Source organism: Plectropomus leopardus, chromosome 2, assembly GCF_026936395.1.
Source record: "Plectropomus leopardus strain MGB_pleo_1.0 chromosome 2, ASM2693639v1, whole genome shotgun sequence".
In the NCBI taxonomy this organism is placed as follows: Eukaryota; Metazoa; Chordata; class Actinopteri; order Perciformes; family Serranidae; genus Plectropomus; species Plectropomus leopardus.
Window position 1 is genome coordinate 10,241,345 of NC_142177.1, and position 24,722 is coordinate 10,266,066.

The 24,722-nt window shown below is 39.8% G+C and overlaps 1 protein-coding gene across 3 annotated transcripts; it reads right to left on the reverse strand.

Moving 5' to 3' along the window:
- Positions 1-19: 19 nt before the first annotated feature.
- Positions 20-23,934, reverse strand: LOC121953259 (SPRY domain-containing protein 3-like). 3 transcript variants are annotated; one of them, XR_015777952.1, is made up of 12 exons: positions 23,801-23,934; positions 22,176-22,322; positions 21,927-22,002; positions 14,398-14,522; positions 13,862-13,994; positions 13,538-13,726; positions 10,078-10,227; positions 6,617-6,674; positions 5,854-5,973; positions 5,638-5,759; positions 290-5,308; positions 20-92 (listed from the first exon to the last, which is right to left on the reverse strand). XR_015777952.1 is itself a non-coding variant. In XM_042500249.2 (11 exons), the coding sequence occupies exons 2-11, from the start codon at positions 22,301-22,303 to the stop codon at positions 5,174-5,176; spliced, it is 1,236 nt and encodes a 411-aa protein (XP_042356183.2). In that variant the 5' UTR covers positions 22,304-22,322; positions 23,801-23,934; the 3' UTR covers positions 20-5,173. The 3 variants fall into 3 exon arrangements, 1 of the variants encoding a protein (XP_042356183.2); XR_015777951.1 differs by having other exon boundaries at positions 192-5,308; XM_042500249.2 differs by having other exon boundaries at positions 20-5,308.
- Between the last annotated feature and the right edge of the window lie 788 nt (positions 23,935-24,722).

Genomic DNA, 24,722 nt, shown 5'->3' on the forward strand with positions numbered 1-24,722 from the left:
GAGGAGACAGGAATCCAAGTTCAAAAGCAGAGCAATTTTATTTTTATTTTCATTTGGGTTTTTTTTGTGCTTTTTCGTGTGTGGTCTTTGCTCTGCAGAGAGAGAAAAAAAGTATTAATATAACATCATAAAAATAGTTTGCATTGTTAGGTAAACAAAGTAAAACACATCAAACGAGGAATTCAGCTTACAGAAGGCAACACAGCATGGCCGAGGTGAAAAAGAGGAAGGAGGAATATTTAATGTTAATTAAAGTTTAATGCTTCTGATTAGGCCGAAGTGGTTCCACCTGAGGGGGTCGTGTCCTTCCCAGGCAGGGGCCTTCTGATCCCCAGATGGGGACTTCTTGTGCCAGATAAAGCTTGCCCAGAAGTGGTCCGGCTGGATTTGAGCGTGCCGCCAGGGCTTCTTCTCAAAAACTGGCTGTTTGCATACACAGCCTGAGGAAGTAATCACGCCAGTGTTTTGTTAGTGATCACGCCACCCCATCAAGTGCAGATTTGGAATGATAGAGTCCAGATCTGCAACGTTTGAGGAGACGTAAGAGGTTTTGAATTTAGGATCCCCTCCACCTCCTCCAGGCCAGTATGCAGGACGGCTGCAGGTACAGGCTGGCTGCCTACGACCCTCAGAGCATCTTAAACTTTATTTCTCTCTCCCAGGTGCTGCCAAAGCTGCAGAGCTGTGGGGCTGAAATTGATAATCGTTGTTGCAGCTGCTCCTGAAGGGCAGGAGCCATATGGAATGTCCTGAATTAAGTAAAACACATGTCAAATAAGGAATTTGACGAACATGACGCACACAGCATGGTCGAGGTGAAAAAGGAAGAACAAAGCGAGGAAGGCAGCATTTAATGCCTCTGATTAGGCTGAAGTGATTCCACCTGAGGGGGGCGTGTCCTTCCCAGGCAGGGCGATCTGTTGTGCACCTTTTTAGGGGAAAGCTTGTGATTAGGGGTTGAATATTAGTAGTTAATGAGACCAGTAACCAATATTAGGAATCAATATGCATTTACAATAAACATGAAAATCTTTCTGTCAATATTTAAAATTTGGAATATAACAAACTCCGACACAAAACTTTGTTTAAACAACTTTAACAAACGTTTAATCAAAACTGAAACGTTCAACATCACATACAACAAGTTCCCACCAACTTTTTTTTGTAGTCAAGGGAAAATTTAAATAAAAATGAATTAATAAAATAGCTGCCGGAGGTTTTAGAAGGTAAAAATTCCTCCCACACTGACACTGTCTTTGCAATTTTTGATTAATAATTTTATCTGATTATTGAAGTAAAATGCCAAAGAAGATAATGAGCAAAATGCCAAATATCTGCCCCAATAATTGGACTTCTGACAACTTTAATCATAGAACAATCAGCTTCCTTATGAGTGCACTTTTTCACAGAAGACAACTGTTTTTAATCAACTCATATTTCTAAATTTGCAGGCTACAGTCAGAATAACACCTTTCTTAATCCATTTAAGAAGAGACAACCATGATGACAACTAAGCCAAAGAAAAAGCTCGATTTAAACACGATTGTCTTCTTGAGACATCGCTTTGGAAGGTTTTCTAATATGCACAATGTAATTTGAAGGCGTCACAATTTCTCGCCCTGTTAATATTATGCCGCATATACTGTTGAGCTTCAAGTACCACCGTTGTAAGTACTGAAGTTTTAATAGTTTTAAGACATTCAAAATGTTGACATAAAGTGTGTGTAACATTAAAAAGTCCAAATAACGCCATAAATTATATTTTCTTCCTCTTATATATTACCTCTTTTGGAATTCTTTTAACACATTATATGAATTATAAACAGTTTAACCCTTTAGATTGTATTTCTTTTCATTTGACTTCAGTACTACAAGACAACTGCGAGAAGAATATTCATTCTACATACATAATTTAGGAATTGAAAGTTTTGTCTGTATTTTATTAAACATTATTCCTATTAAACTTGACACAACCAAAAAAAAAAAAAAAACAGGGTGTAAATATGCTTTATTTTTAGCATGAATTTTGGCATGTTTACCCGATGCTTTAAGTGAAAAGAGACAAGATGAAATAAAAACATACATGACCAGATGTACACGATAAGGGCTGGAGTTAGAGAGACTTCATTCATGATTCATTACAGAAAAGACAAAGATGGGCTAAATATTAAAAGACGGCCAACAGCAGCAGAAGATCATTATTGGCTCCTCTGAACTAAGATGATCATAAACATTAAAGTGGACAATGACAGTGAAATATGAGTACACTCTGTCTACAGTACAGGCTGATATTATGATGTGCACAGTGTTTCCTCGGCACATAATTAGCAGCAGTTGAGCGTCACATGAACACCAGTCTTTAACATGTTTTTCTGACCAGGGGGACACTTCATGGACGCAATTAATCCTTATGTGTTTCTAGATGTTTTCAGCGACCTGCAGAGTTCATACACATGTGGAACCTTTAAGAAGAGGTGCTGGAGGAGGTTTTTTAGGGACCAACATCCAAACAGGACCTTTTCACACAGGCACTTCACTCATGAGGTCAAAAATGTAAAAACATTCTGGCTGTGAAGCCTGAGGAAGTTCTTATATCTGTTAATGTCAGGCTTTTTTAAAAAGGAAAGAAAATAATATACAGTAGGTTCCCCAATCCTCAAAAAAGTTGCACTTACAATTAACGGCCTATTGTTATATTTTTATGAATAATTCACAACTTGTAACACAGTAATCTACAGAGATACCTGTTATAAGTGTGAACTGATACAAGAAGCAGCACCTTTATCGCTACAATTTTTGTAAAAAATTAGGTGTGTTTGGAAATTTGGCGTCACAAAGCGAAAACAGTCCTCAATCACTGACATAAGAGTCAGGACGGAAACAGTCAAAATCGTCTTTAACAGGCTTCAGTGTCAAAGAGATTGATTCATTTACAAAACAACAACTACATTTGTGACCAAACCCCCCAAAAAAACACATAAAATGCATTACAGGTTTGTGGCAATCGATGGTTGACCTTAACATACGGCAAAATCACAAAAATAACCATAGAAAAGACATGCTATTTAATTTTGATTATCAAATATACCTGAAAGCAGCAAGTATTAGTTACAGTATGGCTTCATTTTCTTCTTCTGACATGATTTTGGTTTAACAAACATCTTTCAGACACGAGTGTTTCTCTCAAAGACTTTGGAGTGATTATGACCTGCATGATTTTTTAATGACAGTACATCTTGTCTATTATGTGTCTACAATTAGGTTACATTCATACATGATTAAAAAAGGACAATAGCTAATGTTGACTGAAAAACCTAACATTAAGGGACACTTCACCCCCAAATCAAAAATCATCAGTTCCATCTAGAAACCTTTTTCTTTCTACAGAACTACACCTGCAACCACATCACAGAGGACTTCAAGCTGACATCTGCCCCGCACCCTGCACAAACCAGAGAGCTAACGTCACAGCTTAGCTGCGGAGGATGCCATGAATCCTGCGCTGTCACGAGCACCAGTCTCTTGTTCATGAGAAGATGCATACTTCCTTTTGCGCAGTGATACAGTTGGTGGTTGTGATTCAACAGTTCCCACATGAAAATGCTCAAAACAAGTTCTGTGGATCATCTTGAGTCATGATTTCTTCAAAGAGACATTGCTGTTAAGTTTTTCAAATGTATTTTTTGGTGCTTTGAGCACCACAAGCAGAGTGCCATCTACTTCAATTATATTGGAGAGAAGGCAGACATCTCTACGACTGATATCTCAAACACTCGGCAACTGACACCAAAACAATCTAGTTTGATAAATAGCACTTCAGGTAAGATGACAAATGTGTATTTTTGATTTTTGGGTGGACTGTCCCTTTAATATGGAATTTTGCTTTAACCCTTTGAAACCTGAGCAAACTGGCTTGATTTTTGTCAACAAAAAAAATGGAAAGAAGAAAAACAACTTATGAAGAAATGACCCAGAAATTAGGAAAAAAATCAGCACAAAGAGCAAGAAAATTACCTGAAAATTTGCAATAAAAAGAAAAGAAAAGGGGCAAAAGGCAACAAAGACTTGGAAAAGGTGCTTCAAGAAATAGAATGACTTTTACCATAATTTTAAAAATGTTATTTTGATAATTATAAATATAGTTTTGTTCTTGTTTCTCTAGTCTAGCTTCTTCTTCTTTTTCTAAAATATCATTCTACTAGCTTCTTGAGGTTTGTGCAACATCTCTCACCAAGTTGCTCATTGCCTTTTTCCCATGTTTTTTTATAGAAATTGCACCAGGGTTCAAAGCTTTAAATACTTGTGAAAGGCATCTGAAAGCAGCACAAGAAAAGTGACGTCACTCCAGGCTTTAAAGGGTTAATAACGGCTTATTCTAACATCAAAAAGTGTAATGGTTTGGTTTTAATTTCAGCAAATTGTCATAGTTGATTTATCTAGTAATTCCTCATACACGTGGCTTGCACAGTTGCCACAAAACATGCTGTAATGACTCCATGTCAGAACAAGCACTCGTACTTGTGCAGAACCACGCTCGTAAAACAGCTAATTTTACCAACTTGGCTTCACAGAGTAAACTTTCTATTCAGTTAGTGCACACCTTTTTTTTTTTTTTTGGAAGACTTTCTGAGCATTATTTTGCAGACTCACTCTGTCCACTGAGTGTCAGTAACACACCATCGACAGGAGGAAACACAGCCGACCTCCGGTAATGAGCACGGTGTTGCTGCAGGCTGTGAGAGTGGAGCTGCATATCTGCTGACAAACTGGATACGATTGCTGTCCTGTTGTATGCTGGGGTCTGCTCCGATTGGATTTTTACATTCATTATTCTGGTGAGACCCTTGCTTTTTTGGCATTTTTAAATGTTATTTTATAAACTTTACTTTGTGTGATGAAACCTGTACAAACATCTGGTTTAACAATCTTCTGTAAAACCATTTAATTATAAAAGCACTTCTTTGTAGCGTGCATGTCCTATTAACATGCATTGTTATGATTCTTACAGCATGAGGGAGCCACAGTCACCCTCCACACTGGAGTGACTTTCAGGTAACATCTTGGAGCCTGTTGATGTGGAGGTATTGTGCATTGCCCGATCTCCACAGATGTACCAGAGTTCATTGACTTGTCCGTGCTCAGATTTCTCCCCTCAGTTTTCCCTCCTCTCTGCTCAGCCGCTGAGGGGGTGCAGGTCCACTCTGACCTTCTCCCCAGTGCTCATCATGCCAATCGTGGGGTACAAGCCTCCCACAGGTAAGGCCACCTCCCTCCGGCCCACCACCTTTCCATTTCTGGTGAAGAACACCTGTTCAAACCCAAGGAGACAGCAGAGAGATGATATGAATATTTCCTCTGACAGTTTTAAAGGAGCTCAATTGGAGATTCAGCACCTTATTATAGCCACGAAACGACCACTAGCTATTTAAAGATATATTGGAGAAATCAAGTCAGGCAATCTAAACGTGGGTACTGTTAGCTCTGTAAGCACTGTTGCTGTTGTTAGCACAGTTCATGCTGTTAACATTTTTAGCTACTAGCTGCTGGCTCAGCCACCTCCATGTTGAGAGTCTGACACAGATATGCTCTACTAATCATATAGTGCCCCTTTAAGAATCCCGACCCCGAGCATCTCACCGTGACCTTCCTCCCCTCCAAATCTTCTCCCTCTTCCTCCTCCTCTTCATTATTCGCATATAAGTCATTCTGAACCTCGCTGGGTTTGGGAAGCACATCGAAGTCCCAGTCGTCTGTGTCATCTAAAAGAAACCGGACACAGAAATAAAAAGTAAGATGATTAGAGGTTTTACATGATGACGCACAGAAATTTGGAAACAATGTGAAGATATTCACCTCCACCATCCAGGCTGTAGTCACGTGGAAACATGATCCCGCAGCCCATAATGTCCCCTTCAAAACAGCGGGGTCCAAACGCGTCTCCGACCCCGCTGCCCTGGAACAACTTTCCATCATCTAGAAAGAACAGCCGGGTCACCAATGAGTGTTTCACGTGGCATGCACGAGAGAGTGATACGATCAAGACACCAGACAGCATCTGCCTTCGCCAACACTCATACAAATCTTTTTGTTTGCTCCTCCATCGCTGCTCCTGCTCATCAACACCCAGACTGTATAGACAGACAATTCCCACTCACTCCTACCAGCAATTTAGAGTTCCCAGTTCGCCTGACCTGCATAATTTGGACTGTGGGAGGAAACCAGAGCAACCAGAGGAAACCCACGCAAGAGACAGGGATGAACATATGCAATAATACTCCTGAGTTTATTGTGAGCTATTTTCAGCAATGTACCGCTTTGGCTGTTTACAGCTGGGGAAAAATCATTAATAACCTTGAAAATGTTTCATTCTTATTAAAACTGGCTATCAATAATAATTTATTACAAAGACATGTATACTTTCTGTCATTGCCAGAAACATGTGACCATGTGGTGCTATTACAAATGTGATTGCTGGCGACACAATAAATGTGTAAAAATACATATAAAACAGAGTAGAAGAAACTGACACTGCCCATAATGGATGCAGAGGTGCAATATGGCTTTAATCTGACTGCAGAGGAAACAGATCATCATGCAGCATGCAGCCAACACTCACCTGCATGGTAGGCTATAGACCCTCTGCTCCAGCCTGGATGTCTGTTTTTGGGATAGTCCTGTGGGACAAAAGAGAAAATGACATCTTCTGATTCAGTGGCACATCAACAAGTCTGAGCAATGTCTCTGTCTATTTCTTTTTTCATTGATAGAAGTTTGGGAGAATTTTCTTGCTTTTTTCTGTCTTGAAAGGAGCAAACTGACTGAAATAAAAAAAAAACAAACAAACAAAAAAACAAAACACACAAGCAAAGGTTTTGCCCCATGCTCAGCATTGAAAACACTATTTGCAGCCTTTGGCATCCAAAAATGTCAGTGTTTAGACTGACAGGTTAGGAGGTTAGGAATCTAAGTTGATGGATGATCTCAGACAGGTGCGGAAAAGACAAGAAAACTTTAGTGTGAGATAACGCCAGACCAGCTGCCATCTCACACAGTGAGGTGACGGAATATATACGGTCAGTAAATGTTTTCAAAGGGATATTTCAATAAGGACGGGTAAGTAAGTATTCCTGCACATTATCTTAAGAAGTTCCATGTAATTAAATTTCGGGTTACAATTCATACAGATTTGACAAGCGGCAAAAATCATCCAAGGGATTATTTTGTGTCCCGATACCCATACTACCATACTATTTAGTATGGAAGATTTTTTCTTTAAAGTTTGTCCCAGTACATAGCATGTCAAATACAGTATGCCAAAAATACCAGGATGTTCCGCTGCGTCCAGTCAGATTTTGCAGTTGGCCAGCCAGCATGCTTCTGACTATTCCAACCCAAAATCCTCTGCACAGAGGAAGATATGTGGTTTCAACTGAGCCGCCAACAGATGAGAGCTTGACAGCTTATTGACCGCAGTCAGACGCTGCAATGATGGATGACAGCGCATTAACATGACTGGTGACCAGTGAAATGGTAAAAATAAGAATATTCATTGTTTAAGTGAACAAAACAACCATAGAGCTAACCACCAGCAAAAGGGCATAACTACCAAAATAAAAATGACAGCAGACATACAGTATATGTAATTTTATTGTTGATTTACTACTTCATATTAGAATCTACAAGGTATGCAGTTATGATTTAAGAGTTAACACTTCAAACATTGCAAAGAGCAGCAGAGCTCTCCCGATTGGCCTCCATCATCTGCAAGCTCGGCGATCGGCGTTTTGTTTTATCTCTGAGGTAATGAATATAGAGGCAAAAGAAGAGGCGTCAAAACTTTTTTTGAATAGGGGCCAGAGTAGAGAATCTGAAAATACTTAGTGGCAGCTGTTTCCTGCATCAAAGGGGTTCAAATGAAAAAGAAAAAAATATATAAATGAGAAATACGCAAATGCTTCGACGTTCCACCCCTCCTGAAAGCGGCGGTCCTCACGTAACTTAATGCTTTCTTGCTCTAGCCTTGTCTGCTATCCAGCAGGAACCGTCTGCTTCAGGTAAAAACTGTTCATGAAAACACATAGTTTCGCTTGTGTAAGTCGTACTTGGTGCATGTCTACAAAATGTATGACAGCCCTGCCATCATAATGTGTGCAAAAATGCAAAGTGATCTTGCTTGATTAACCGGGTGAACCAAATTAAAATTTGTCCACGGTCCGCGACTGACCCCCGGGCTGGACTTTAGACATGCCTGAGCGAGATGGTCAAAGTTAAAGGTGCAGTATTAGGATGAAGTAGTATGTACCGACTGTGTGCGGTGGCGCAGCAGTAAAAGTAAAAAGAAAAAGTATGCAATTCGGAACACAGCTTATTGATCACTTAAATAATGCAGTTAATTGAGAAGTTTAGTGAAGTGAATTTGTAGCTAAAGGCCAGGTCTCTTTCAAAATTAGATCAAGTCTTATGTAAAACCCACAATATAATGTTCTCCTAATTTAGAAGTATTTGTTTCTTCACATACAGCTTCACACATCTTGTATCTAGCTTTGGGCATTGTAATTGTTCTTTCTGCAACATTACCATAATTTTTCGTCAAGCAGTGTGACACCTCTAGAATACGGCAACTTTCTGTGCAGTGACGGATTCTTGAATTGGGTTTTCTTGAAATAAAAAAGAAAAGACATAAAAAAAGTGTTAAGTCTAAGTAACCTTTTCAGCCCCCTGTAAGCAGGTCCCTGATGTGATGATGGGCACTGCAACGGGTGAGATTTGCAGATTAAGCAAGAAAAGATAAGCCTGAAGGAAAATCACTGAAAACAGAGACAATAAAACTTTTCCCCCTGAAGCAACAAAGAAGAAAAAGAGTGCACCATAACAATCGCTTCTTCATTCAATATAAACAACCACTGAGCAACTAGTTACTGTTAAGCATGTGTTATTCTGAGCCACCTCTGTTTTGCAGTAATGGTTCCCATCAGCAGACTGGTGCATCTTGCAGGAGATGACGTTGAAGGTGAGGGGTGTGGGGGCGTGTGTGAAACAAAACCTCAGGAATGACCGTTTGATGGATTTATAATTCTCCAGCAAAACCGCAGACGCATCGAGAAAAACAATTCCTGGAAAACAATCAGCGAAATGACAGAGCTCTATTCTCCACGCCGCCTGACCCGAGGGTGCGTTGTGCCCACACACGGTAACTAACAGCAGAGGAGTCAGGGGGAGCTCAGTGTCGAGGGTGAGCGCAACCACCTCCCAGGCTCCATCACAGCTGGCAAAACAGCAGCATGATTAACAAGAGTGATGCTCAATCAATTAGCATCCAGTAAGTTAGAGTCCCAGCGGAGAACAGCAGTGTGCGAGCCACACTTCACTTCATATCTGTCGTTAAAATGTCACCATGACTGCACCCTCAGCCATCAGTGCGCGGTTTTATTTGTATTAAACAGGATATGCATGAGATCATGAGAGTTTCATGTCAGGCCAGAAGCAGCTGCATCTCTGATGTGTAATCACTCAACAAGTCTTATTTCCAAAATATGGATCATCCCTTGCTGTCATCGTTGTGATTTAACACCGCCTAACTAATTAGGATATCAACCATAAATTGTTCAGCCTGAGGGACTCCCGAATGCTTTTAATTCTTTTTATAAATCTCATCTTGTGTACGGTGACTGAATGTGTGGAGTATAATGAAGCAGGAGCTACAAGAAACAGAGACAAAACAATCAGACGCTCTCATCTTATCTCATAACTAACCTTTCACAAACTCCATTCCAGTGCTTTAGTTGACATGGCGGATTAGCATATAAACGGAACAACCTGCTTTCTATGGAAAACCAGATGTGGGGGTAAAATGAGACAATATTTATTCTGTTGTTAGCTTTTCCTCTTTCGGTCATCCATCACTCAGACTGGAAACAGTGAGAGCAGTGAGGGAGAGTGATGACGAGGGGTGAGAGAGCGGGGAGAAGTTTTCTTTACCGACAGATAACCGCAGTGTGCGTACGGTAAGTAACGTGGGGTGTCAGTGATAATGACAAGTGATCATTATGGTGATGGCTACAAGGAGGAGGCTCCTACCCTGCGTGCCAGCCCCAGGGCGATGTAACACTTCTCTCCAGCATCTGTGATCTCCAGTTCATAGTAGTGGAAGCGTGTGTTGAGAGGCCGACGGGCCTGAGCCAAGCCCACGTCCACGATGCTCTTCCCTTTACCCACGTACTCCAGCAGCTGTGGAGAAAAACACAGACATAGTTACCCGCCCCGCAGCATAACCAGCGCTAACAGCTAGCTAAGTGGTGAACACAGTGGAGCATCTAGCTTGCAGGTGAAGAGACAGATATTTCTCTCAGGACTTGAGTGAGACAAACAGAGCTAAAAACAGAGTAAATGCTGTGTGTAAATGTACGGGGTGACCAAAGACATGGCTCCAAATAAATGCTAATGCTCCAGGTAGCGTTGGATGTGTAAATGGAAACTTTCTGGCTACAGCTATTGTTACTACATATATCAAGCATTATCCACAACAAATTTGTGAAAGGATAATATCAGCATTCAGCACAATTTTAGTCTCAAAAAGTTTAATTAATTAGCAATAAAACAGAAGCAAAAGTATGCACACACATCCATTCCAAACTCGGAGCAGGTGCTGAACCAAACACGAGTGAAAAGGCAAAAAGAAAAATCCAGTTATCACTTATTTAATGCGTCATTTAATGCATCTAATAAGGTTGACAGGTGTAGTTTGGTAGACAGAAACATGAAACTGCTCACAACAAGGTCTGTGGATTATCTTGCGTAAGTGGATCAGGATTTCTGGAAAGAGACATCGCTGCTGAGTTTTTCAAATGCATTTTTTTGGTGCACCCACAAGCCAAATGCTTTCTGGTTTCCTTATATTGGAGAGGAGGCAGGAGTGAACTGTCCCTTTAAGCAGTGTCTCTGTCCCATATAGAAAGTCAAAGTTGTGCCCCAGTTCCAAGGTGGCTTCTTATCTGTTCCACTAACCTACATAATGTGTTATGTAGTCATTTTGTTTTTTTTCTGAAACAGTTCAAACCATGTGACAAGAGTTACTTTTTTGTATTTGCTATTCCATGCAAATTTAAAAACATGCTTTTAGATTTAAATGTCACAATCGTTCGAGTCTTTTTATTATTTAGATCAGAAAATAAAAAAAGTGCCTAGTGTTATTCAAGCACGATGTTAAACCTGCTGTATGTTTAGGCATGCCAAAAAAACTGGAGGGGTTTACTCAAAGTATTAAAAATGACTCAAAGACTCTGGGATCAGCCCAAAACTGTACACTGCATTTCACTGCTAGTGATGGCATGTCTGATGTTGCACCAGCACGGCTGCTGCTTCCCTCTCAGGTTGATGGAGACAGGAGTTGAATAAGATGAGACGAAGAGCATGTTTTATTCACACATTATCCTATTAGAGATGTTAGATGATGAGGTGAGAAACTAGGTCGCAACGTCATGCAGTCCCTTCTTTGCTGGGAAAACGGGGCAGGATTTGGATTTGTCATCCCCACGCCGTACTAAAAGCAAAGCTATGACAACAGAGATACATAAGTGTTTATTCCATGCAGCAGAGGACGTCAACACCACTGAAGCGGAGTACAGTGCCACAGTGATTTCCCCAAATGTCATCAGAGCAGTCAGACGATCAGTTCACTCTTATGTTGTCTAATACACTTCCTTCTCTTCCATTTCTGGCAGTACGCAAGCACAACCTCTAAGAGGTAAACAGCCGCTCTCGTGTTTATGCAAATAAATGAAGACAGCCAGAAACCAGAACACCTAATAATTGGAAAGCACAAACCTGTAATCCAAGAAACTTACAATAAAACAACAATAAAAATGTCAAAGCACACAGCGCTTTCCCTCACAGGCTTCGAAACCCAGCAGAAAAGCAACACTCTTGCTTTGTTAATAACATGTTTTGTTTGCCGAGTCCTGACAGCTCTCTTGTACAGTTAAGACGTGCACATGTGTAACCGACAAGCTGCAGGGGGATCAGACAGCGGTTTGCGGGCCCTGCCATCACACAGGATGGGGCCAAATTTGTAATAGAAAGAAATAAAGGGTAATTAAATGTGCGGGTGGCATGAAGGTACTGCCCGAAGGCTATTTTGCTGCTCTTCCCTCCTACTCTTTTTCTGTTTGGATTTGTGCGTATCAACGCCTGAGTCAGACACAAACACTGCAGCCCTGCCATCACAGGGAGGGGTGGAGTCCCAAACAAAGGGAGAGAGGAGGTCAATGGGTGCTTTGGAGAAAATATCATTCTCTTCTTATCAGGTGTACTATTTAGCAGAAGCTAATATTGACTATCTCAGATTTGGATTTGAGCTTGCAATCTAAACATTTGCACTTTGCTTTATTGATCTTCAACATGGATTTTTTAACTTTTGGATTTGACAAAGATCCACCAGTCCTGTATTGGGTCACTGATACTGTTGTCTAGTTTACACTGCTGGGGTTGGGGACCTTCACAAACTAATCAAATTTAGTCACTCGACGTATTAAAAAATAGATGGAATCAGAACAGCTGTTTTTATTCCATTTATTCTTCTTCCTCAAAAACCTATATTACCCACAATGCAACTCTACCAACAATTGGGAATTCAGGTGTGTTGTGCTAGTAGCAGCTAATATGCAGAGATGTGAAAGAGGCCACAAAGATCTGGTAAGATCACTTTTCTTAATCCAAACCTCCAGATTTTCAAACTGGTTGTAATATAAAAATCTCAGCATGACAGAGTACACATATCTTTCTGCAAACTTTGGATGGACCTCCGCTATATAAATATGTAATGATAATGTGACAATATGGACTCACTGTAACATCATAATAGATATTATTGTATGTTTCACAACCATTAATGCTGTTTCAGCCACTGCCATTAGGCCTACATGCTCAGCATAAACAAATGAAAGCTGCTAACTACACTTGCTTACTATTACTAACTTACCATTCTGATATGTCTAATATTTGTCGGTTTTGATGGGACTGAGGCCCAAACATGCATAGCTGAATATCTGCGCTACTGCTAGTTATTTTGGTGCACACCTCTCTTTCAACATTCAACCTAGCACTAACAGTGATGGTTATTATTATTACCTTTTTTATTAGCTTTTTAATTTTATGTTGGAAAAACATGTTAAAGAATAAATGTATATAATATATAAAAAAGAGTATTTTAATGTACTTTCAATGATGGAGTGACAAACAAATGATGTACGGCCTTTAAACTGTGGTTACAGAGTCGAGCTTCAAACAGCAGTTAGCAGCCAACCTTAAAATAATTAAAGCTTTCTGATGTATTCCAGACCAATAATCTGGTGTTCACTTATTCTCCCTCTGCTTCATCCATCCACTGATACCAGCCATTCATTACACAGCATGAACCTTTACCAGGGAGACAAGCTGTCACTTTTTAATGCTACATTTAATGTGCCTGACTGGCAGACCTGCTCACACAGAAGAACTGGTCCGTTTTTTCGATCAGCTATCTCTCACCAACAGGACTCACCGTGCCGGTCACCTTGACGTCATGGAGACGGCCCCAGTCCTCTTCATGACTATCAACAATCATCTGTCCATCATCCTCCTCCATCCCCCATTCGGCGTTCAGGTCCAGCAGCACTTCTTCCCCTAAGGAGTGCATTCCCACAGCGGGATAGAGAGCCTCAGGAGACGCTGGGATTTCCACACTGCCGACCTAGACACATATTCAGAAGCAGAACTGTTTATGGAGAAAGGTAGCTGGGAGTTCTGAATACATTCATGACTTAAGTTGTATCGGTTGAAAAATTCTGTCTCAGTTGAAGTAATATGACTGTGACAGAGAGCTCACTTCTTTGCCATTCTTGGTAAAAAATACAGTTAGCTGTCCATCCTCCGAGTCCAGAGATACTCCACAGCCGATTCTGTCACCTCTGCAGCATTTTGGACCAAACTGCTGTCCGACAGTGTTTCCATTATACAGCCTGTGGGGAGACAAGAAGGGGGGAGGGGGGTTGAATGGCTAATCATTAGGGCTCATCATCCTCAGATTTTGCAGATGTTCACGGAAAAACAGTCACTCAGAAAATGCTTCCAGTAACAGAAAATGAAGGGAAAATGGTACATAATCAACAGCTCATTTGTGTTATCTCCCTCTAGGTAAGTCGAAGTAATATAAAAAATCAAAATCTTAATGGCCAGCATGGACGGGGTGGGGGGTGAAAACAAGCAAAGCAGGTTGAATCACTTGAATAACACTGTTTAAGAGTTCTCTTAGCTTGTGTGTATATAACATTATATCATCCATTATTCTGCTGCATCTCCATGCATCATTAAGAGCATGTTTATTCTACAGTATATGAAACAAAAAACAGCATTAACACATACTTGCCATCTTCGGCATGAAAAGCCACAGAATTCGGGAGCCAGCCCGGCTGATGGTCCAGCTTGTAGAGCTGAGGTACCAAACCAACAGCAATCATTCCTCTCACTCCTGTATCGATAATGGTCACCTGCAAACACCACAGGCTGAATTATCACTGAGAAACAAGACAGGAAGCATCAGTGCATATATATATATATATATATATATATATATATATATATATATATCTTCTTTTCTTCTTTTTTAGCGACCCCAAATAAGAAAAGTGATTATCTTTGGGATCTGTTAAAGGTCTAGTAGGTTGGATTTAGTGGCATCCACTGGTGAGGATGCAGATTGCAACCAACTGCATCTTCTGTGCCAAGTGTGTGGGATAACTATATGTGAATGCAAACGAATAGCCCAGTCGAGGGTCAGTGTTTTGTTTGTCCATTCTGGGCTGCTGTAGAAACAACATGGCTCAATTTGTGCAAGAGGACCGACTCTGAATCTAGATATAAATGGCTCCTTCTAAGGTAACAAAATCACACCAGTTCTTAGTTTCACACAACTATACATTTTCGAAAACATTGTCATGATCATTGTATTCCATTTCTGCCAAAATATCCCCCTAAACCCTACACACTGGGCCTTTGAAACAGTACAATTCCACCAAATTTACTTTATTTCAATGAAAGGGCTTCCTTTTTGGCAAGAACCTGATATTCAGAGATAAGAGCACCAAGACGTAACTTCTTCTAAATAATATGATGAGTAATTTACTTTTTTCTAAAACACAGGGTTGATATTTTTGGGATGTCAACCTTGAATTCAAAAGAAGCTGTTTCAACATCCGGAGCAACGTGTCGTGAGCTACTCATTACGCATAGTGTGCGGGAGGCTTTTATATTGTGCAGATGCCAAACAAATTTTGTTGAGGCAGAGGAAGAGAGGACAAGTATGAGAGCGGGGGAGTGAGGGTGAAGGGGTGAAGAACACAGATGTCTTTTTTGTGTTTTTTTATATCAGATTTTCTTTCCTTTTGGTGGATGCTGTTATTCATGGGTGATAAGTCACATAAATTTGTACACTTTATGTACACTTACAGTCTTAAAATAGCAAGCAGGGTAATCCTGTTTATACAACTAAAACTACTACTAAACTGAGGCAGAAGGGAATGCCATTAGTTCTGCAGATATTAGCTATGTCCAAAATTCCAAAGTAACAGGCTGTTTAGTATGCTAAAACAGAGAAAAACACAACATGAGACCAAAAATATGTTAACTGCATACTATTTCCAATGAAATATTACAAAATGCAAACACTGGATGCCATGCCAGCATAAATATCCCTCAATAGAGACTTTAAAACTTTAAAAAATAATAAAATCAACAAAACAGATAAAAAATAATACGATAAAATTAATAAGATACAAGTGCATGACCACATAAACACACACACACACACACACACACACACACACACACACACACACACGCACGCACATACATGCACACATGAAAGAAAACAGCCTTTTTGTGGTAGAGATGTTATGTTAAATGACTGTGGTGTTGTTCCTTTTATAGCCATTAACGTTACCTTTTTATTTCTGGTGATTGGATTTGGGCCTCAAAAATCCTCAAAGTGGTTTTCATTTGTGAAGATTATCTTGCTCAACAAAATGTGTAAGTATCATAAACATGTGGTTGCCACAGAGCTTATTCTCTGCAATAATCCCAAACCCAATGGGAAAATCCCATTGGCTTTTTGACGAAGGGAGCAGGGCGATGCTAACTTCCGCACTGGTCAACAGAAAAACGCCATACCTGGAGCACTGTATGCAGTGCAGTAGAAGACAACGTTCATAACTGACAGCAACCAAGACGGCTCTTTAACGTCGATACCACTTCAAATTAAGTGTACGTATATCAGAAGTGTCAGATTTAACTTTGCTAGTTGTAGTATAGTTTTACAACTATTTTTAAGTGACCAGTAGAGCTAAAGTTAGCACTGGTTACTATGGTTGCGAATCTCCAACCAGCAAGGGAGCTCTCAGGAAGCGACATGGTAATTACAGCTCAGTGCATCCAAAAAGATACATAATACTGTTAATTTACAAAAAAAAGAATGTTGTAGTACACAAGCGGAGTATGTATAGTGCATAGCATAGGATTATGGATGCAGCGATTTAGTCATAAACATTTTTGTTGCTGGTGCTGCTTCTGCTGTCGGGGATCACCACAGTCAGAGGGATTAATTCTCTGCAGATCATCGATGTCTTTATTAAATTTCACTGCAATCCTTCCAATAGCTGTTGAAGCATTTCAGTCAAAATGGATGTTCGTCTGCCTCCTAGTTTTAACAGATTGTATGGTTGGAAAATCACACAAGGTGACATGAAAGTTTGAGAATGCCCACTTGAATGCTGTAGATTTATTTGCCAGAAAAGCTTTCTGTTCCTGCTCCTTCTGGCTTTCTACATGCCATTACATTCTGCTTTTGGGTTGGCTCTGCTTCTCTTTTCACTTCATCAAATTTCCAAACCAACCTGAAACTATAGAGCATCTCTTTGTACAAAAGTGCGTGTTGGTTCAAAGCGAAAAGCCTTAAGTAAAGAGCTGGCCTTTAGCATTGTTATCATAACTGAATACTGACATTATGACATCATCCCCAGGGAGCCCTACATGGACGCACTGCAATCGGAGCACTGCTGGCAAATCCAGGACAAGGAGGAGAGGAAACTTTTAACTTCTTTCCCATGACCTCACTGGCCTCCCGAGAGTGAGAAGTAATACGTCCCTTTTCTCTGGGTCAGTTTTAAACATGCAGATGAACCCTAAAATCTGCCATCAGATCTACAATCAGGATCCACTTTACTAGCATTTATCAGCTCATATGCCCATTTACGCAAATGCTTTCCACCCTCCTCCTACGTGACTCCCACAAAGTGAGTCACAGGGACAAAGCACATGCATGTATAAAGGTTGAGAAGGTTAGTTACTGTTTCACTACACGTCAGACCGAGGCAGGATGTGTGTGTGTTAGGCAAGTTTCAACAAGGTTGCTTCTGAGGAACAGTCACTGTCCTGGGATGTTTGTGCACTACAGTGTCTAGACTACCGAGAACCGTGAAATAAACAAACCACCACGTGATCTGCAATGAGCTGAGACTTTGGTTTTATGAAACCAGAGTGTCAGGGCAAAAAAGGAAAGCCCTTGTATCAGATCCAGCTGGTAAACCCATCAAATGAAAAGCACAACTAAAACTTTTATATACTGTCTGTATGCAGCAGCTTTAAATTCAGTGTTAGAGTATGTCGCACTGTATAAAGCCTTCCTACTGTTTGCTAGTTGAAGCTGTTTACAGACGAAGAATGTGACTCAGTTGGTGTCAACAGCACGCTATTGTACATTTTAGCCCCCTAGCAGCAACTAAAGCCTTGTTCAGATTATCAGCCCACAGACACCAAAATAAATTGTCTGCAGGTACTTTGCAGGCACCTCCAAACAATCAGCTTTCAAATGTGCTTGTTTGAGCAAAATGATAGACCTCCATTTCACATGCTTCTTTATGAAAAAAAAAAAAAAAAAAAAAAGCCACATCGCCAGCGTAGCTACATAGTTTCCAACAGCTGTCGTTGCCACATCACTTGCAAATAACAGTGGGGACAGTCTGTCTTAAAAATCTGATTTGAAAGAAAAAAAACAAAAAAAAAACCAGATTTTCCTGCAGTCAGCCTGAGAATTGTTGCTGGCAATTTACACCGAGTGAATAACATTGATCATCTTGTCACAATGCAACGCTCTGCTGGTAAACTTTTGGTCGTGGCATGTGGATCCCACTGACATGCTCCACCCAAACACTCGCAACTCTAATCCCCAGCCAAGTCTAATCCAAGGGGGGTCCCACCATGGACTGGGGAAACCTTTAGCGTACTGGAATGCCCCAAGACTGTATTGGGATCTGGGGATTTGGAGGTCAGGCTGAAACCTTGAGCTCTTTGTCACATTCCTCCGGCCGTTCCTTGGCAGTTTTCATGGTGGCGCCATATACTGTACATAAAAATGCACAACACAGCCCCATTAAAGTGCACTATTTTAACTGCTTTTAACTGGTTAGATGATTTTATTACTCTTCTTGTTGTGTGATGTATTTTTCTCGACGTCAGTGTAAATAAGGGCTTGCTCTCACTCATCCATCGTGACTAAATAACAACTGAATGAATCTGTTACCCGCTGTGCAAAAGTAAAACCAAAATATCCTGGTGACATCCTGCTGTATTGAGATCCCTCCCATACACTGGGCAAGCAAGTGCACTGATTGGCACACAAAGCTGTCAGTCATGTCATCAAATCCCCTTTTTACAGCATCAAATAACTCAATAAAATAAAACTTATCAGAAAAACAATAGTTGAGCAGCCGTCAGGGTGATAAAAACTTTTGCCATTGGGGAGTATGTAGCCATGAGGGAGGGGTACTTGGTCTGAAATGGTGTTTGGTTTTGTGGAGAGCGTCAGGTGGCATCCACATGAATGCCAGGACCTGAGATTTCTTAGCAGAACATTGTACTGTAAGGAGATGATCGATGTTACTCACTTCACCTGTCAGTGGTTGAATGTTTTGGCTGATCGGTGTAGCTCAAGTTCATGCAAGTAGCCATCAAGTGCATATTTTTTGTTTTGAAACAAGACAGCTAAAAAACATTCATAAAAATGTCAAACAACTCACGGAGGTAACATTGTCTTAATAAGCTAGCTGGCAACAGCTGATAAAAACAGCTATAATTTCTGCCGTCAAAATTAACGATTGCTGGCTAGAGATGTGAAACCTGCTTTTGTCTACCTCTGCATGAATTCAAGGACTCATTCTGAAAATTACATTATTAGTTTTTCAAGTTTAAAATCAGCCTTTATTATCATAGTAAACAACATATGTTCCATGCTTGCATGAAAGGCTTAAAAGGCACAGAAAAACTATGAGGGGGTGGGGGGTAAAAAGAAAACCTTATGCATGAAGTGAATCAATGTTAACAGCATGATTTTTTTACATTAAAAAAACTGCAGGAAATGTGTGTGACCCCAGCGACTACATTTACTGAGTTTATGTAAGACTAAAGCTCTTTCTACCTGGTTTCTCCTCTGATCCAAAGATATATTGTTGTCTCCTCTCAGTCACAAAGGAATAAGAATAATATAAGAATAAAAATGATGGGAACAAAAGACACAAAAACATTTTTTTCTCAATCCTAATTGAACTTGTTCAAGAAGAGATGTACGGCATGCAATCTGTTTTAATCTGAAAAATGATAGTTGCTATTTCGTTATGCTGGGGCCGGGATTTAATTGCTGACACTGCCTCTGACTTTGGTGTAAATGATTTTGGCACCTATGACTTCAAGAATCAGCATTAGCCTCAGTATTCACTGTAGTCCCAGCCCCGGCACACAATGTAGAAAGAGCTGCCAAATAATTCAACAAATGTATTTCCACACCAAAAGAGCTTTGTTTCTCATAAAAGTGCTGCTCCCAGGAAGTGTCATGATTTCTTCTTCGGTATGACTCAGCGAGATGAAGGCAAGAAATCAAATACCGGCCTGTCAAGGCTACTCTCATCAACACAGAACAAGGCTATGTCCTAAATCCATAATAAATACTAATGCTATAAAGTTAACACTATAAACTTATCTTAACAGTGCTGTGTTTTGACAGTTAGTGTACAAAAATGAGCATACTTTATTACTTTCTACTCACAGGAAATGAAACAAGATGTGGATCCCTGCTGACAGTTTCAAATAGACTGCAGAATGTTTTGCCAAATACTAAAACTTTATTTGTTGTTGTCTGAAATGTATCTGAGCTGAAACCACAGGTACAGGAAAAACAATGTCTTGTGGTCTTAAATTGCTTTAGTCATTTCCAGCCCAGAGGAGCTCCTGCATTTCTACTGTGTAGTGCATTGTGGGACAATAAGTGTCCATCAATACTATAATAAACAATTAATCTGTATGCAGATCTGTATCCTTGATTATATTAAATATTGAACAAATTCCAATGTGAACAAACTCAAAACCCCTTTTCAAATGAGTATGTAGAAACACTTTAATACATATATATATGTTTACTTTTACTATGTACCGCTTACACTATCTTCATTTGGAATAATATGACTCATGATGAAGCAATTCTGAGAGACTGGGCTGTTTTGGGGCTCTGGCTCAGAGGTTAGAGCGGTTGTCTACCAATGGAAAGATTAGTGGTTCAATCCCTCTCCCTTGCAGTCTACATGTTGAAGTGTCCTTGGGCAAGTGTGTGGAAATTTTCATCTAATGAGCAGGTGGCACCTTGTATGGTAGCCTCTGCCATTAGTGTATGAATATGTGTGAATGGGTGAATAACGCTTATGTTGTAAAGAGCTTCAAGTGGTTGCTATGACTAGAGAAGCATGCAGTCCATTTACCATCAAGAGATAAAACAAAAGACAGTTGAGACAAGAGCTGGGTATCAGTAATGAATACCTTTTTTACCTACATACCAAGTGTTATTGAAACGTATCCAGTCAAATGATACCTGCATTCTCCACCTGATCAGCAAACTTTCTGTTGCTGCCATCTCCTGTGCCGCTCTCTTCATGGCACACGACACAGCAGCAGCTAACATCCAACACAGAGCCTCAACAAACTCACACCAACACCAAAACAGCTGAACTCTGTTGTTAAACCTCTTAATAACAGTTAGATAATGTTAGCTGTGAGATGCCAACAGTTATCCCTGTCACTTTGTCACTTATGCAGCCAGGTGGACAACTGTCCCCGGCACAGAGCTCGCACTCCCGCAGCAGCTACAACCCATAGAGTGTGTGAAGTGGTGAAGTCAAGCAGTGTACGTGACAAAGTTGGCAGATGAGCATGCCCAGATGCCACCAAAACATCTGAAAGTATGGCTACAATACATGCCACTTCATTCACATTATTGTTACTGAAATCAGTAGTCTATTGGTATCGCAATCAGTTTAGGGGTACTGGTATTACTAGTGATATTGTAATTTTTTCTAATGATAACCAACCATAGATGTACAAAATGATATCACGCTGACAGTTTATCAACAATGAAGCTGTGGAACATAAATACCCCAGTTCTGGTTAGAGTTAAGTTGGGTTCATCAGCACACTGAGACTTGTAAGGAGGACACATGGTAAAGAATTGGTGTCATAAAAGTAAGTCAGATTTACATATAAAAACAAATCACTAAAACATTAATTTTTGAATCATGACTGTTATCATACAAGTTTTAGTAACCACTTATCTTATTTGTGTTTCATTGTAAAACCTTTTTATCTTACATGTTTTTATCTTCCGTATTTTTTGTCATGTATGTATGACTATTGTATTTGTTTTTTATTTGAAGTACATTGAGTTTACACACGTATGAAATGTACTAAATAAATAAACTTGACTTGACTAAATGATGAGTGTGAACATATCATTTCCCGAAAATTGTCACTCCTCTGTTGTATTCATAGTCATAGTTTGAAAGGAAGTAAACAACTCTTACTTCAAAATAGCGGTTTCTCCTTGACAATGGCCTCGCCGCCACAAAACAGCCAACTTCATCTGAATTCCCATGATACCTTCAAAAAGACACAGAAAGAAAAATAAATGAATACTACTACAATCATCATTTCTGCCAAATGCAAGCACAGTGGGATACTGATTCAGCAGAGCTGTAGCCTAAAATGAGGGACTAAGCTGCATGACAACTCTGTGCCTCCAGACTCACGGTGACACTGCTCATCACAGTTACCTGAGTATGTCTCCATCTCTCAGCATCCTTTTCAGCCGCTCCCGGTATCTCACCGCTCGCACCTCACGAATTTCTCGAATTCGCCTCCTCCAGTTCAGAAAGCGATAATGAAGGTTTATGTCGTCCATGTCTCACAATCATTACAATCTGGGACACAGGGAAACAAATCACAAAGTTTTTATCTCTCCTTTAGCATATGTTATCATAAAAACAGGCAAACTAACAATGGATAGTTATCTATGGACAATTTTCTCTATTGAATTTGTGTGTGTTTAACATCGACTGAAGTATTTAAACAAATGCTGTTATAGCTATAAAAGCTGTTGGATAAAAGGGACACTTTAAAAAGAACAGCGCAGGTCCTCCTTAAAACCACAGCACACGTCTTTGACCACAACATGATTAACACTGTTTCCTGACAACGAGCAGGACCTGGCTTTGATCCTCAGGCCAAACCCTTCCTGTGAGGAGTTGGTGCGTTTGTGTTTTTCCATTTACGTTCAGTCCCACATTCCAGAGACATGCAAAGGCCTGGACAGTGATTGTACACTGCCAACAGGCATCAGCGTGAGTCCCCTATTTGTGTTTGCCCTTCGATGGTCAGGTGTGTCCAATGGGTGTTTTTACACTCCATGTGAACTCCGGATGACTCAAGTATAGACTGGCTCTTTTGTTAATGCATGTGAATAAAAGACACTGACTCAGTGATGTGTCTCTGGTCTTTTGCTTACTGAAATACTGCAAATGCCAAAATTTTAACTGTTTCACTGGTGTCGGACTGCAAGTAATGATTATTTTCATTGTACATCAATCAGCCAATCGTTAAGTCTATGAAATGTCATAAAAAAATCCCAATCACAAATTAAAACATGGAAAAAATGACGTTTTTAAAGGTCCCATATTGTAAAAAATTCAATTTCTCATGTATATTTAATTTTAAAAAAAAGAGTAAGTATTCTATACAAATACTTAAATATCAAAACGGATTATTTTATCTGTCCATCAACTATTAATTAGTCAAACAGCTCAACACTGATGCATTTAATCAATTATTTTCCTCTGTCAGAGTATGAAATCACAGTGAACGCATCTTTTCACAGTAAGGTTTTGTTGATCGTTTCATATTCATAATTTTCATATTCAAGTATTTTAGTAAGGGGATTTTTATTTCGCTGACTAAGTGGTGAGTCATTACAGTACAGTGCGGAAACCCAGAGTAGTATTACACAGACTGACGCAGGGGTTAGTTGCGTTGGCTCAAAAGTTTTCGGTTCCAGGAAATGATAGGCTAAAAGTGATGATGAAAAACATAGTTATCTGCCCAATCACGACTGAATGAAATAGCTAATAGGCTATCAAATCGGATTTATATTTGATAAGTAAACACATATGCGAGCTATCACCTCATATTATTATTTATTGCGTGTTAAGTTCTCTAATTATCCCTTTTACGAGCCTCCCCTAAACGTACCATCGTATTTCCCAAACTACAGGCAGGACTCGGTTGGCCGGCTAGCTGCTTTCAGCGTTACGACATTATGGCTAATAATGTCTGATAAACATCACTATATCTCAGCTTATACACAAATGACTCAAAGCCCTTTTGTCTCACGTCGGTTCCTTACTGTTTTAAAACTTGTAACGCGTCGTCCTTCGCTTTTTCTTCCAATTTTAAGGAGGTGAAGTCTGTCACTTTATGTCCAACCTGCGCCGTCGGAAGTCCCGCCCCTCGACCAATCACATCACAGGATAAATTCAGCGTGTGGTCATTAACCAGTGCGCTGCCGTGCGTCTGTGTCGTAGTCTTCATGATGTGACTGTGGTTTTACAGTTGGTGGTTAACATAAGTTTTACCTGAGGAGTTCACATTTCGACATGTCATAAAACCTGAAAAAAGACCTTGCAAGAACGCTTGTCGATAAAATATTTGCTCAAGAGGAATATATATAGGCTCTCTCTATATATTTTGTAACAATCTGGAAGAAGCCTCCTCATAACTTGCCAGCTGCCAGATTGGCAAGAATCACAAAGTAGCCAAAGTGTTGCTTTTTAGTCAAATAATGAGGATATCCTTTTGAACATATTTGCCTTTGAGTAAAAATCTGTAAGAAGTATAAAGAAAAGAAGGGCAGGACTGTTTGGTACTTTACCAAAAATCTTCAGTGATGAAATGTGGCCCTTTCATTTTCATTTCTTCTTTATTTTCTTATATCAAAGCATAATCTTTTGTTGTTACGCTGATAAAAAAAAAAAAAATCACTGTGGGACTATAGAAACTGATTTAAGAAACTGTTATATTAAACATCAATACGCAGACAGGACTGATTTTTAAAACATTAAAAAAATCCAATGTCTAATATCTTCTGAAGTGATATTGAAGTTAGGTATTTCTTTATTCCTCCTTTTGTATCCCTTTTTATTGGCCTAGATTTTTAACTATATTATATTTGTATTTGAGATGAACTGATCTGGGTATTAGAAAACATGTTTTGTGATCGTGTCTTTTAATTTAATGTGTTTGTGACTCACAGACAGTGGAATTTGCAG